The following is a 16,557-nucleotide window of genomic DNA, read 5'->3' as shown; positions in this document are numbered from 1 at the left end:
TTGTGTTTTCGAATGTTTAATTCTTAAAGAGCTTACTGTCTAAATCTATTCTCCACAGATTAAGTACAACTTTCTACTGATTATTTCTGTTATCAGATAATCCCTATTCTATTATAAAATCCAGAAGATTCTAGTAATTAGTCTTGGCAATCTTAAATATGAGTTTGAGAATATATGCTTCCTAAATTAATCCTATGAGAAGAGAACAACTTCATTTAATGTTACTAATATCCCCGATAAGCATTTAGACGATTCCAGAACAAGATCTTGATGACATCATAAACCTTGAAATAAGGCTTGAATTATGACATTATAACATAGAATTTTTATGAATTATCTGATTTTTAGTGTCTAAAATGTCACTCTATTCAATGAGCAAGCTCCAAATAAATGAGCATTTTTCTCAGTAGTAAGGATAAATCATTTCCTACCCATTTTCCCTATAATTTTAGTGTTGGAAACAGCATTATTTTAGCTGTGTCATTATTCTATGATTTTATTAAGGAATGAGAAATCTTATAAACTTAGTTATTTCCTCTAAAACATTCTCATTTGGCCACTTTACACTAATTATATATTTTCAATTAACAGACCATCAAAAGACCCAGAGGGTAGGATGAATGGTCCATTTTCCATGATTACATAGTAAAAGGTAACTAACTAAAATACAGGATATTTTTAAGATGTGTTATTCTAATTATAACTATTATAATAATTATGGACAAGGTAATGCCAATATTTTTCCAATTATTACAACTTTAGTTTTATAATAGTATTTTTTGCTTGAAAATTGTTAAGAATACAATTACATTTCATGAGTAATATGAAGCCAGAAAATATTGAGTTTGCTTTTAAAGATTCAGGACAAGTTTTCAGAATCTTAAAATATTATACAAAAACAAAATAGAGGCCAGGTATGGTGGCTCACACCTGTAATCCAGCACTCTGGGAGGCCAAGGCCAACTGTCACATACAACTGATGTGACAGTTGTACAGAGGGAAGTGGGTGGATTTGAGATATATTTTGGTAGCATAAAGGTCAGAGTTTGCTTTTGGATTGAATAGGGAGCTGGGGGAGAGAAGACTTGAAAGAACCGAAGGATTTCCAGATTTTTGGCTTAAGTGACTGGATGGATGGATAATTTACTAAGATGGGGAAGACTAGAGAGGAGCAGGTTCCATTTGGATGTCTTAGAAATCCAGGTGGAGGTGCTAAGGAAGCAATTGCCTTTACAAGTTTGGGGTCCGAGGAGAGATCAGGAGTGGAGATACAAATCTGGAAATCATTGGCATGTGGATAGTATTTAAACGCCATGGCCTGGATGAGGAAGATAAAAGGAGCTCGTAGAGTAAAAACAGAAGATTGTCTGGAAAATGACTAAATAATATTCTAATGTGGTTGAGATTTATGTTGTTAGAAGAATAAAATTTAGAGAAAAGAACGATAAGTTCAGTTTTTAGTACATTATAGTTGAAGCAATCTAAGTGAAGATGTCAAGTAGGTGGTTGGGTGTGAATTTGGAATTGAAGGGAGAGATCTGAGCTTTTAAAAGGAAAGTTCTTCAGGGCGGGTGTGGTGGCTCACACCTGTAATCCTAGCACTTTGGGAGGCTGAGATGGGAGGATTGAGGGTCAAGAGATCGAGACCATCCTGGCCAACATGGTGAAATCCAGTCTCTATTAAAATACAAAAAAATTAGCTGGGTATGGTGGCACGTGACTGTAGTCCCAGCTACTCGTGAGGCTGAGGCAGGAGAATCGTCTCAACTGGGAAGGTAGAGGTTGCAGTGAGCAGAGATTGTGCCAACAACATTTTACCCTACCTCCAACAATACCCAAACCCAGACCTTCTGTATAACATGAACGTTGCTAACCTATATTTTCCTAATAACAGAAAGCATAAGGAAAACAAACTTTTTTTGAGGGGCAATATTTTTATACTTGCATTTTCTTAATGTTTTCACCAAAAATTTATATTTCACCAGTGTGTATTTGATTATCTGATGTTTGATTCTTGGAGAAGAATTTAATATCTGAAGGTAAGATACAAGAAATTAATATCCAAAAGCCATGTCAACTGCCAGAAGTTAAAGTTTATCAGTTTATCCCTTCTCTAATGTAAAATTTGGAGGATTCTGGGTATTTGCACTATCTTCAAATATATGTGTCTTTAAATATACAAGTTGATTCATACACTGTATCATATTGCATATATTCATAGACTATGTCTTTTCTCCTATGCTATAGGAGAAGCACTCTCATTTAGACTGTGAGCCTCACAAAGGTTTAGGTCTTGTCTTTTTTTCACCACTGTATCCTGAAAAGCAAACAAAAGCAAATACAAAATCAAAGAGAGAGGAGTCAATAAAGGCAAAGAAATGGGTGGGGAGCCAGAGGGTAGCAGAGGAAGCACACGACAGGCAAAACCTGAGCACAACTAGGGCAACAGACAGGGGAGGCCTCAAAAAAGAGGGGAAACAAAGTGATGGAGATGGGAGAGAGGCAGAGGACGACCTGGGGGTCAGAGAGCAAAGAGGAGACAGGAGAAGAAAGGGTGCAGGAGAGAAGGGAGCAAGGTGAGAAAGGAAGGTGGGGAGAAGGAGGGTGAGAAGAAAAGGGGGCTTTTCGGATATCAAGTAATAGGAGACAGAGAAGGCAAATGAGTCCAGAAGAGAGGGGATGAAAGAGAGAAAGAAAATGAGAGACTTTCCCCACATCAGGGATTAAAATATTAGTTTCACTCATTCAATTAATTTCAAATTTGATTTCCTTAAAAAATGCGAAATCCTCCTGAAATAAAGTTAATTTTATGGTGAACGACAGAATACTGCACTGGTTAGGAGAACGGGTTTGAGTGCCATTGCCACCCAGAATCATCTGAGGGTCTGGCAAAGGGGAATTGTTTGATGCCACTCAGGGTGCAGGACAACAGAAGTGTACAAAGATGATACTTCTGCTGTCAAGCACTATTCTAAGTGATTGTCATCTATTAATTTAATACTCACAACAACTTTATGGGCTGAGAAAATTGAGACACCTAGAAATTTAAGTAACTAGCCCCAGGTCACAGAACTTATAAGTGAAAGAGCTGGGTTTTTAACCCAAGCAGTTCGGTTTCGGAATTAGTGATTTTATTCACTACATACTCAGCCTATCAAAGCGATTAACAGAAAGTCTATAATACACATACAGAAAGTGGATTAACAGAAAATATGTAAACATAATTACCCTAAAAAATGACATATCTTATTCATGATCGAAACAGCAATAATAATTAGAGAAACAAAACTCTTTCACATCATTTCTAAAGGAGAATATGCAATAAAAATCAGAAAAAATATGACCAAAGTCCACTGTGACCAGTATATGATACAGCTTCTTGAACTCGATAATTTTATTTTGGACTTTTTTTTCCTTCTTTCTGTTTTCTCTCAGGTAATCAACCTGTTGCTCAAATTTCACTCTAAATTGTCTGCAAAATTATTTTTAGAATTGTCACTTCTTTTTCTAAGGAAGCTAGCAGGGATGCCACAGCTGGATTAATAAAGAATTTGGAGTGAGAGAAATGAATGTCAGTGAAAGCAGATAATAGCCAACAGTTACAATCAATTTCCTTTGAATTAAATATTTTAATTGCTCCTCAAATCCAATGTCACTTAGAATCCTCACTGAATATGAATGTATGAATCAGGGTGAGCACCTCATAAGTACTGTCCCCATATGGCCCTAAGGTATTGGAAGAAGAGAAGGAGGAGGAGGAGGCATTTCTCCTCCCAGTCCTTCCCTAGAGCATTAACTAAATCCTGCAATTCCTGGCCATTCTGCGTAATACATTGTGGGAAGACAAGGATGACATGAGACTTTTAAAACTGCAAATTTCTCCCTAAACATTGTAAATTTCCCTATAAACAAGAAACGCATAGACTCACTTTTTGATTGTAGATGTCCCCAAGCATTGTACTTGCTCTCACAAAATCTAGGCTTTGAAAATTGTTTCTTGCAATTTTCACTACTTTTTCCAAGTATTTAATTGCTTCTGTCATCTCTCCTTGGCTAGAATAAATGAAATAGGAATTCAATGGAGTATCATCTCAATGTCACAGTAAAGAGAAAGTATCTCGTGTCTTGTGCTGTAGAAAATGCAAATAGTTATCAGGATAATGAGATTTAATGTGTAAATACCAAATTAATAAATGTATGGCTTGTTTTTGTTGGAGCATACATTGAGTTAAAACTGAAACTTTTAAATCCTCATGCATTGCTAATGGAAATGTTAAATGGTACATCTTCTTTGGAAAACAACTTGGCAGTTCCTCAAAAACTTTAACATAAAGTTACTATATGACCCAGAAATTTTACTCCAAAATATATACCCAAGTTGAAGGAAAAACATGTCCATACAAACAGTCATATACATAAAAGTTCATAGCAGCATTATTCATAATACCGAAGGCATGAAAACAACTGAAATTTATATCAACGGATGAATGGGTAAACAAAATGTGGTATATACCTACAATGAAATATTATTCACTCTTAAAAAAGAATGAGATAGTGATATATGTTGCAACATGAATGAAACTTGAAAATCTGCCAAGTGAAAGAAGCCAGACAACAAAAGATTACACATTGTATGAGTCCACTTACATGACATGTCCAGAATAGGCAAATCATGAGATGGAAAGCAAGCTAGTGGTGGCTAGAGGCTAAGGAAAGGGAAAGATTGAGAAATGACTAATAATGGGTATAAGGTTTCCTTTGAGGGTGATTGAAATTAGAGAGTGGCCATGGTTGCTTAACCCTGTGAATATATCAAAAACTACTGAATTATAGACTTTAAACTTCTAAAGTGAGCACTCTTAAATTGTAGACTTTTGAAGTCTACAATTGTTAAAGTCATAATTGTATAACGTATAAACTATGCCTCACTAAAGCTGTTATTTTCCAAAAAAAAAAACTTTCAAAAACTTATAAAAGGTAAATGCTAGCTTACTGTTGCATGCTTCCCTTGGTAGTGAAAGCTCAGGTGTCACTAAAGTCACATAAACAAGTGTTAAACATTCTGACAAAATGTTCAGGAAGACATATAATTTCGAGCAGAGCATTTGGCATATAGTAAGCATTAATATATTTTTGAAGGAGGGAAGGTTGAAAATTTGAGAAGGGAGACACATATACTGCACATATGAAAGCTAAGTATCCAGGTAAACTGTGAGATGCATATAGATGTTTGGAGTCTGACTATAAACTCCTGGCCCTTGATTATTTTAGTTACATCAAGAAACTTTGGGACCCTAGCAAAGGTCCTAAAATTTGCTAGTTGCTGAAGAAAAGGGTTCCGGTGCTTGAAGAGTTGCACTGTCAATTGGATAAATAAGTTCGTAAATTCATACGCGGGGTGAACTGTGACAGGCACTATGACTTGTATGCAGTGCTTTGAAACCTGGAGTACATTCATTTGCCTATCCTCCTAAGAGCATGTCTAGCATTTGTGGGGTAAATTTGGTCTTGAAAGGCAACCAAAAGAAATTTCAAGCCTAATCTAGTTAATGAAACAGTAATCTCAAAGAGGTTATATAAATTTGGAAAATTGTAAATATGCACTGCAGGTGGTACCTTTGCATTTTGAGCTGTAAAAATTCTTGGTGTGCTTATCCATCACAGGCTACTGGCTCTACTCCATGCTCCTTTCTCCTCCGCTCTCACCCAGTTCTTCCACACACAGGTTGGGACCACCTTTTCTTTCTCCAAATGCTTCTCTTTTCAGTGTCTAGCACGGTCAGCGAATCTCTATTCTCTCACTTCCTCTGTACCTCTCATTTTTTCCTGGATCTCTCACTGACATTGAGGTCTCTGTCCGTCTAAGCTGGCTCTTCCAGAACGCTGTCCACAGTCTCTTCTCTCTGCCTTTGAATTCTTATTATGGGCAGTTTCATACATTATGTCATGACCTAACTCCTATATGCATATTTCAGGCAAATGCATATTTCTAAACCTGACTTCTCCCCTGTGCTTCAGACCCACCTTTCCAATTGCCCAGACATACTTAGCATGCAAAGGAAGACACTTCCCGCCAAATGGTTATCTTTGAAGATGTCGGTTAATAATGGGGCATGTGATATTTTTGAAATTCCTCTTTAGGTAACTCCTTCATAGTATACTGTTATTCATGTAAAGCATTTATAAGTAATTTAATGAATTTTGTCCTACAAATGGGATTACTCATAGTTTTTTTTTTTTCTTTTTTTCTGGGTTTTCTAAATGTGACTCCATATTCTTTTGGCTATTTCTAAAGACTGAACCCACCTCTCTCAACTGGGGCTATTTATTAAAAAAATGTTGCAAATTCAGAAAGTATTTTTTTTCTTATTTCTTTTTTAAAAAATGGGATACATGTGTAGAACATGCAGGTTTATTACATAGGTATATGCGTGCCATGGTGGTTTGCTGCACCTATTGACCCATCCTCTAAGTTCTCTCTCCTCAGCCCCATACCCTTCAACAGGCCCTGGTGTGTGTTGTTATCCTCTCTATCTATATGTTCTTAATGTTCATCTCCCACTTATGAATGAGAACATGTGTTTGGTTTTCGGTTCCTGTGTTAGTTTGCTGAGGATGATGGCTTCCAGTTTCATCCATGTCCCTACAAAGGACATGATCTCACTCCTTTTTATGGTTGCATAGTATTCCATAATGTATATGTACCAGTCTATCCAGTCTATTACTGATGGGTAGTTGGGTTAGTTTCATGTCTTTGCTATTGTTAATAGTTAATAACTGCAATAAACATATGTGTGCATGTGTCTTTATAGTAGAATGATTTGTATTTCTTTGGGTATATATCAGGGTAATGGGATTGCTGGGTCAAATGATATTTCATGGTTGAACTAATTTACACTTCCACCAATAGTGCAAAGGTGTTCCTATTTCTCCATAGCCTTGCCAGAACTATTATTTCCTGACTTTTTAATAATCGTCATTCTGACTGGCATCAGGTGGTAACTCATTGTGGTTTTGAATTGCATTTCTCTGATAATCAATGATTTTGAGCTTTTTTTCATGTTTCTTGGCTGCATAAATGTCTTAAGAAGTGTCTGTTCACATCATTTTCCCACGTTTTGATGGGGTTATTTCTTGTAAATATATTTAAGTTCTTTGAAAATTCTGGATATTAGATCTTTGTTAGAAGGGTAGATTGCAAAAGTTTTCTCCCATTCTGTAGGTTGCCTGTTTACTCTGATGCTTGTTTCTTTTGCTGTGTAGAAGCTCTTTAGTTTAATTATATCCCATTTGTCAATTTTGGCTTTTGTTGCAATTGCTTTTGGCGTTTTTGTCATGAAGTCCTTGCCTGTGCCTATATCCTGAGTGGTATTGCCTAGGTTTTCTTTTAGAGTTTTTATGGTTTTGGGTTTTACATTTAAGTCTTTAATCCATCTGGAGTTAATTTTTGTATAAAGTGTGAGGAAGGGGTCCAGTTTCAGTTTTCTGCATAGGGCTAGCCAGTTTTCCCAGCACCATTTAATGAATAGGAGATTTTTCCCCCCTTGCTTGTTTTTGTCAGTTTTGTTGATGATCAGATGGTTGTAGATGTGTGGTGTTATTTCTCAGGTTTCTGTTATGCTCTGCTGGTCTATGTGTGTTTTGGTACCAGTACCATGCTGTTTTGGTTTCTGTAGCTTTGTAGTATAGTTTGAAGTCAGATAGCATGATGCTTTCAGCTTTGTTCTTTTTGCTTAAGATTGTCTTGGCTATACAGGGTCTTCTTTGATTTCATATAAAATTTAAAATAGTTTTTCTCTAAATGTGTGGAGAATGTCAATGGTGGTTTTATGGGAATAGCATTGAATCTATAAATTACTTTGAGCAGTATAGCCATTTTTATGATATTGATTCTTCCTATCCATGAGGATGGAATGCTTTTCCATTTGTTTGTTTTCTCTCTTATTTGGCATTTCTCTTATTTCTTTGAGCAGTGGCTTGTAGTGCTCCTTGAAGAGGTCCTTCACATCCCTTGTATGTTGTATTCCTAGGTATTTTATTCTCTTTGTAGCAATTGTGAATGGGAGTTACTCATGATTTGGCTCTCTGCTTGCCTACTGTTGGTGTAAAGGAATGCTTGTGATTTTTGCACATTGATTTTGTATCCTGAGACTTTGCTGAAGTTGCTTATCAGTTCAAGAAGTTTTTGGGCTGAGATGATGGAGTTTTCTAAATATAAAATCATGTCGTCTGCACACAGAGACAACTTGTCTTTCTCTCTTCCTGTTTGAATACCCTTTATTTCTTTCTCTTGCCTGATTGCAAAACTTCCAATACTATGTTGAATAGGAGTAGTGAGAGAGGGCATCCTTGTCTTGCATTGGTTTTCAAAGTGTATGCTTCCTGCTTTTGCCCATTCAGTATAATATTGGCTGTGGGTTTATCATAAACAGCTCTTATTATTTTGAGATATGTTCCATCAATTCTTAGTTTATTGAGAGTTTCAAAGGCCTTTTCTATATCTTTTGGGGTAATCATATAGTTTTTGTCATTGGTTCTGTTTAGGTGATGGGTTAGGTGTATTGATTTGCATATGTTGAAACAACCTTGTATCTAGGGATGAAGTTGACTTGATCATGCTGGATAGGTTTTTTAATGTGCTACTGGATTTGGTTTGCCTGTACTTTTTTGAGGATTTTCACGTTGATGTTTATTAGGGATGCTGGCCTGAAATTTTCTTTATTTGTTGTATCTCTTCCTGGTTTTGGTATCAGGATGATGCTGCCTTCATAAAATGAGTTAGGAAAATTCCCTCCTCTTCAATTATTTGGAATAGTTTTAGAAGGAATAGTACCAGTTCCTCTTTCTATATCTGGAAGAATTCAGCTGTGAATTTGTCTGGTCCTGGGCTGTTTTTGGTTGGTAGGCTATTAATTACTGCCGCTATTTCAGAGCTTGTTATCAGTTTATTCAGAGATTCAACTTCTTCCTGGGTTAGTCTTGTGAGGGTATATGTGTCCAAAAATTTATCCATTTCTTCTGGATTTTCTAGTTTATTTGCAGAGAGATGTCTACAGTATTTTCTGTTGGTAGTTTGTATTTCTGTGGGGTCAGTGGTGAAATCCCCTTTATCATTTTTTATTGTGTCTATTTGATTCTTATCTCCCTTCCTCTTTATTTGTCTTGAGAGCAGTTTATCTATTTTGTTAATTTTTTCATAAAACCAGCTCTTGAATACATTGATTTTTTTGGTTAGTTTTTTTCGTGTCTCTATCTCCCTCAATTCCTCTCTTATCTTAGTTGTTACTTGTCTTCTGCAAGCTTTTGATTTAGTTTGCTCTTGCCTCTCAAGCTCTTTTAATTCTGATTAAGGTGTCAGTTTGAGACCTGTCTAACTTTTTGATGTGGGGTTTTAATGCTATATATTTCCCTCTCAACACTGCTTTAGCTGTGTCCTAGAGCTTCTGTTACATTGTCTCTTTGTTCTCATTGGTTTCAAAGAACTTCTTGATTTCTGTCCTAATTTCATTATTTACCCAGTAGTCATTCAGGAGCTGGTTGTTCAATTTCCATGTGTGATTTTGAGGGAGTTTCTTTTCTTTTCTTGTTTGTTTGTTTTAATACTTTAAGTTCTGGGCTACATTTGCAGAACATGCCAGTTTGTTACACAGGTATACAAGTGCCATGGTGGTTTGCTGCACCCATCAACTTGTCATCTACATTAGGTATTTCTACTAATGCTTTTCCTTCCCTTTCCTCCCCTGCACCCAACAGGTCTGGGTGTGTTATGTTCACCTCCCTATGTCCATGTGTTCTCCTTGCTCAACTTCCACCTATGAGTGAAAACATGTGGTGTTTGGTTATCTGTTCTTGTATTAGTTTGCTGAGAGTGATGGTTTCCAGTTTCATCCATGTCCCTGCAAAGGACATGAACTCATATCCATTTTTATGGCTGCATAGTATTCCTTGGTGTATATATGCCACATTTTCTTTATCCAATCTATCATTAATGGGCATATGAGTTGGTTCCAAATCTGTGCTATTGTGTGAACAGTGCCACAATAAACATGTTTGCATATGTCTTTATACTTGAGTGATTTATAATCCTTTGTGTATATACCCAGTAATGGAATTGCTGGGTCAAATGGTATTTCTATTTCTAGATCCTTGAGAATTGCCACACTGTTTCTCACAATGGTTGAACTAGAGTGAGTTTCTTAATCCTGAGTTCTAATTTGATTGCACTGTGCTCTGAGAAGCTGTTTGCTATGATTTCAGTTATTTTGCATTTGCTAAGGAGTGTTTTACTTCCAATTATGTGGTCAATTTTAAAATAAGTGCTGTGTGGCACTGATAAGAATGTATTTCTGTTGATCTGGGGTAGAGAGTTCCATAGACGTCTACTAGGTCCACCTGATCAAGAGCTGAGTTCAAGTCCTGAATATTCTTGTTAATTTTCTGTCTTGTTGATCTGTCTAATATTGACAGTGGGGTGTTATGGTCTCCCACTGTTATTGTGTGGGAGTCCTCTTTGTAGGACTCTAAGAACTTGTTTTATGAATCTAGGTGTTCCTATATTGGGTGCATATATATTTGGAATGAATCTAGGTGTTCCTGTATTGGGTGCATATATATTTGGAATAATTAGTTCCTCTTGTTGAATTTTGTTGAATTATTCCCTTTACCATTATGTAATGCCCTTCTTTGTCTTTTTTGATCTTTGTTGGTTTAAAGTCTGTTTTGTCAGAGACTAGGATTGCAACCCCTACTTTTTTTTTTTTTTTTTTTGCTTTCCTTTTGCTTGGTAAATTTTTCTCCACCTCTTTATTTTGAGCCTGTGTGTGTCTCTGAAGGTAATATGGGTCTCCTGAATACAGTACACCAATGGGTCTTGACTTCTTATCCAATTTGCCAGTCTGTGTCTCTTAATTGGGGCATTTAGCTCATTTTATTTAAGATTAGTATTGTTATGTGTTAATTTGATCTGGTCATCTTGATACTATTAGGTTATTTTGCACACTAGTTAATGCAGTTTCTTCATAGCTTCATTGGTCTTTATATTTTGGTGTTTTTTCAGTGGCTAGTACCAGTTTTTTCTTTCCATATTAAGTGCTGTTTTCAGGACCTCTTGCAGGGCAGGCCTGGTGGTAATAAAATTCCTCAACATTTGATTGTCTGGAAAGAATTTTATTTCTCACTCACTATGAAGCTTAGTTTGGCTGGATATGAAATTCTAGGTTGAAAATTCTTTTCCTTAAGAATGTTGAATATTGCCCCCCAATCTCTTCTGACTTGTAGAGTTTCTGCTGAGAGGCCTGCTGTTAGCCTGATGGGATTCCCTTTGTAGTTAACCTGGTCTTTCTCTCTGGCTACCCTTAACAGTTTTTCCTTCTTTTCAGCCTTGGAGACTCTGATGGTTATGTGTCTTCGGGTTGATCTTCTCATGAAGTATCTTAGTGGTGTTCTCTGTATTTCCTAAATTTGCATGTTGGCCTGTCTTGCTAGATTGGGAAAACTCTCCTGGTTAATAACCTGAAATGTGTTTTCCAGCTTGTTTCCATTCTCATCTCCTCTGGTACTCCAATCAATCATAGGTTTGGTCCTTTTATGCAGTTCCAAAGTTCTTGGAGGCTTTGTTTATTCCTTTTCATTCTTTTTTCTCTGTTCTTGTCTGCATGTCTTATTTCAGTAAGGTGGCCTTCAAACGCTGATATTCTTTCTTCTGCTAGGCCAATTGGGCTGTTGATACTTGTGTCTGTTTCACGAAGTTCTCATGCTGTATTTTTCAGCTTCATCTGGCTGTTTGTGTTCCTCTCTAAACTGGTTATTCTAGTTAGCAATTTCTCTAACCTTTTATCAAGGCTCTTAGCTTCTTTGCATTGGGTTAGAACATGCTCCTTTAGCTCATCGTAGTTTTTTATTACCCATCTTCTGAAGCCTACTTCTGTTAATTTGCCCATTTAATCTGCTGTCCATTTCTGTGCTCACCTTCCTTGGCTGGTGGGAGGGAGTTCCCTTTTCCCATGTGGCTTTCAGATAAGCCACCACACCACACTGCTTTTCCCTTTCTCTATGGGTCACGCCTGTCTTCTAGTCAATTTTGATGACAGAACCTGGATACCTTGGTTGCCAGTGAAGGATTCACATACTTATTATGGTTTTTTTTGGATGGGAGCCCCAGCTTCTAGCAATCCATCTTGGCCCTGCACCCAGCAGTAGCATTTCTATATGCATCAGAAAGTATTTTCAAAGGAGTTTATTTTAAATAAGTATTCGTAGGATTAGGGATATCTCCTTGCATAACCTCCCAAGGTTTGGAAAACATTATTTTCACAGGTAAACAGTGATATGTTTGCAAAGATAAGTTAGATTACTTTAAAGTCAAAACGTGTTATGGTGAAATTTACAAAGATAAGGGCTTGAATCTCAGTTCAGCCTCTTAGATTAGTAACTTTGATCATGCTAAAGTTATGAAACTGAAGAAAATTTTGTTTCTTCATTTTAAAGATGACCACGTTGCTGTGGTATGAAAAACTGTGTAAATGTATAACTTGGCATGTTGTAGGGATTCAATAAATGGCACTAGTGTTGTTATTATCTCTCAGTGAAATAAACAGCTATTACACTCACAACTCGCTACTTGACACTGTCTACCACAAGCCCAGAAGAAAATTCAATTTAGCTAAGCAATCCTTCCTGAAAACCTTCATCATGTGATGAATTAAACACTCTGATTGAATGTATGCTCTGCAAAATGTCACATAAAGTCCTGGGGTCTATTTTCTAAGGGACAAAATCAAAAAGCTAACATTTTTTGTTTACTTGAGTATCAGGTACTATCAAATATATTCTTTTCCTCTTATTGGTAAAAGAATGTTCTACATACCAGAAATAGGATGAAATTTTATGTTACCACAGCTGTGAATACTACTTTTTATAATTCTGTCCTCACTTTTTCATACCTAAATTATGACTAATCTTCCACATATAGGCATAGGTCAATTCTCCAGAAAAATTATGAATTATTGGAGGAAATTTTCAAATGCTGGCATAGAGTGAAATATAATGAGAGGTTCACTGTTATTTGAATTTGAATATTTGTTTTATGAAACAACTAAAAGTTATTGAGAGACCTTGAGTATAAAATATTAATAAATAAAATATATTATTTAGAATTTTGAGCGAACTTGTGGATTTCTAGGGCTAAAAATGTTCTATCAAATTGTTAATTTTTCATGCTCTTTCCTAGACTATAATATTCAGGAAAAATTGATGGGGAAATAAGTGATGATTTCTCTTAATATCACTTTAAAACCAAAGGAAAAATTATTATTATTATTATTACTAATTATTTAGCTAAGCCGTACTCACTGAAGCTTATTTATGTCCATGTTTCTAAAAACCAATATATTTTTGAAGAAAGTACATTTTGATTTAGGTTTGGCCTGCTGAGGATTGATAAATCAAGATATACACAAATAAAGAAACAAGCAAAAAACTAAGTTCAGGGTATCAGAAACACAAAATAGTTTAATTTATACTATTGCTGGATAATTCAAGTCGTTTTACTTCCAAAGGAGCAACAGATCTCCAAAATATCCAAAATTATCTGAAACTTGTTCTAACAAATAATGCTAGAGAAAAAAAGGCTTATTATTGTAACTAATTTGCTTTACTCAGTAAGTGTATAGGTCTACAGCCAGCAAATTGTTAATGCAGCTTGTGAAATATTAGCATTATATGTTGGTTAAAGATTTTCCAAATTTAAAAGTTAGCAACATATTTAGAAACCATTCTTTTTATGGAAGAGGAAAACATTGAATATTTTCTTACAGAAAGTCTACAGCTTATTTGTATAAGTAAAAGGACAAGGTTAAAATGTTAGATAAATATTAATTCCAGTTTTCTATATGCAGTGCACAGGTGCAACTTGAACAGCATATTATATGGTATAATCATTAAATTCATTCAACCAGACCTTAGAGAGTTAAAAACATATATTCGGAGGAACAGGACTCCTCGGTCCAAAGAATGAGAATGAAACAGTGCAGAATATTTGTGTATCAAGGTGATTCCAGTTTCCAACTGGGAAAACAGGACCGTTAACACCCACGTCCCTTGACAACTGTCCAATTATGTATATCACACTTGGCCTACTGTTTGCAGTAGAAGTAATCAATAAAGGATGTGGTTGAGTGAACATAGATTTTGGTTGAACCAATGCATGAAAACTTAATCATTTACTCAGAGAGAAGAAATCAAATAGAGCAGAGATGAAACAGCCACTAAGGGGTTTGTTGATTGTGCCACCAAGTTTGTGGGCCACAGATGAAAGTAATAAGGCAAATGGGATCAGTGACAGGAGAAAATGCAAAAAGCTATTCTTAATTTCATGAATTAATAGATATGTTTTGATGTATTTTTTGGTCATTTTTAGGAAATTTCACATCAAAGCCTGGATGTTCCATTTTAACGAATATATGAAAATTACTAGGGCGTGTCATTTCTCTCAAGCAAGAAAAAATTAATTCTCAGCTATAACAGAAAGGTAATTTTCACACTTGAAACTTTGTACTGATTGATTTAAAGATCCCTATTGTGGAAAGTTTTCTAGGAAATAATTTAACTTGAGTTTGCAAGAAAATTTACAATTGGTATGGAATAAACCCAGAGATGGGTTAGCTGTAACCAATGTGTCTTAAGCATATTTTTGTGCTTTTTTTCTCTGTATTCTTTTAAGTAGTCTGAGTATTTTGGAAAGTTGTGGCATTTCTGCAAATGAGCTACTTCAGTAAATGAGGTTAAAAAAAGAAATGCCATAAGAAAAATTGAGGGCGTTTCTCTCTATATATTTACTCAAACTGTCTATGTGTATGACAATAACATTTACTTGTAATTTCTCAACTCACTTTCTCTTTGTTTTATGAACTGTAATTCTAGCTTTTCTTGTAGTTTCACAAGGCAATTGTTAGCATTTTAGAGTATCAACTCTTTTCTTCACTATTATTCTAAGTAGGGGAACAATAGCATTATAAATGCTTATTTTCTGCTATGCTGCTTAAATTCTTACACAATTAATATTATTCAGATCAATGGCAAAAATAACAAAACTTGTTCACTTATTAACACCTTCCTCAATAACTCTAACACCAAGTCTGTATCTACTAATAATGTTGCCAGGCAGGCAACTCTGTATTACGAAATCCTCAGTCTTGAGGGACTGTGGTATGTTTTTCAATTGAAGGCTTAGTATAAATTCTTATAAGCATGTTAGAAGCTTCCAGCCTTAGATCTTATTCACCTTTCATGCACACTCAGCTGATGGCCTTAGACACACACTTATCTGAGACATGGCTATCCTCTTCCATTTCCTTTAAAGGTATGAAATATGTTTATAGAGATAGGGCTACCATTAGTGAAACTTGTGCAATTGCACAGGTTAGGAAAAAGAGATTTAGAGGTGATGCTAAGCTTCATATGCAACTTGATTTATTTCTCAGCTGCCACCACTATAATTTCTTCTATTTGGGCTGTAGTCTATTTCTTGCATGTTGCTACTAACCACCTAAGAAGGACAATTTAGGACTCTGAAAGGGCTGATACATGTGCGTGTCCATGTTTGTGTCTATGTGTGTGGGTGTATGCACATGTGTACGTGTGCACATGCATGTTTACTGAAGGATACCAAGCAAAATGTTCTAAAAATGATCACAGAATTTACATCAAAGCATTTATACTATGACTGGACATGACTTAATAATGCTTTGCAGCTATTCAGGGTGATATTGTCTATCTTACAGAATTTTAGGTTTGGAAACATCTGCCTGTTAGTAGATCACCCTTTGAATTATTTGCACAGATGTTGAAATAATATGCAGAGGCTTTCATTCCCCTGGGTGCTCCTCTACAACCACTAACAATGCTGCAAATTTACAGATTTGGATTGAAAGCTGGCTGTGGCCTTGGGACACTTTTTCACTACGGCCTCGGAAATAGCATTCCCTGCGCTGTCTTGTGCATTGTATAACATTATAAAATAAGAATCCATGTCTACCATGAAATCACTGGTAGCTTTACTGTACTTTAGTAGATGAGAATTCTTTTTTTTTAATTAATTACAAAAAAATAGAGATGGGTTCTTGCTATGTGGCCCAAGCTGGTCTCAAGATCCTGGGCTCAAATTATCCTCCCACTTTGGCCTCCCAAACTGCTGGGATTACAGGTGTGAGCCATTGTGCCTAGCCAGGAATTCTTATAAAGGGAATTAGTTTACTTGGCATAAAAGTAAAATGGGGATAAATCTTCTTGCTCCTTTAAATGTTTGCCCTAAGGCACATTGGTAGGTTGCTGAGAGTGTTGGAACAGAAGGGTCCACAGTCCTATCCCAAACAAACTCAACTTAATGATATATCAAATACAGTGGTATTCTGTCCCACTTCCAAGCCCAAATAATACTTAAGTAGGCAAATTAAAACATCAGATTGCCTCTTAGCGCCAAAATTCACCAGCTAATTGATCGACTTTTCACCTAGTTTTAATTGTATCAACCAGAAATTCAAATCCTGCGATGGAGGCTAA

The 16,557-nt window shown here is 35.9% G+C and overlaps 1 protein-coding gene across 8 annotated transcripts in view; it reads right to left on the bottom strand.

Moving 5' to 3' along the window:
* TTC29 (tetratricopeptide repeat domain 29) overlaps positions 1-16,557 on the bottom strand; it is a 241,384-nt gene that overhangs the window by 103,670 nt on the left and 121,157 nt on the right. For all 8 annotated transcript variants that reach the window (XR_004740611.3, XR_004740610.3, XR_004740609.3 and 5 more), the window contains one exon: positions 3,930-4,053. Coding sequence is in view for 4 of the 8 variants with exons in the window: in XM_078367843.1 (XP_078223969.1) it covers positions 3,930-4,053 (124 nt within the window). In the remaining 4 variants the exon portion in view is untranslated. The remainder of the gene's footprint in view (positions 1-3,929; positions 4,054-16,557) is intronic.

This window comes from Callithrix jacchus, chromosome 3, assembly GCF_049354715.1.
Source record: "Callithrix jacchus isolate 240 chromosome 3, calJac240_pri, whole genome shotgun sequence".
Classification (NCBI taxonomy): Eukaryota; Metazoa; Chordata; class Mammalia; order Primates; family Cebidae; genus Callithrix; species Callithrix jacchus.
This window is presented reverse-complemented; position numbering and strand designations above follow the sequence as displayed.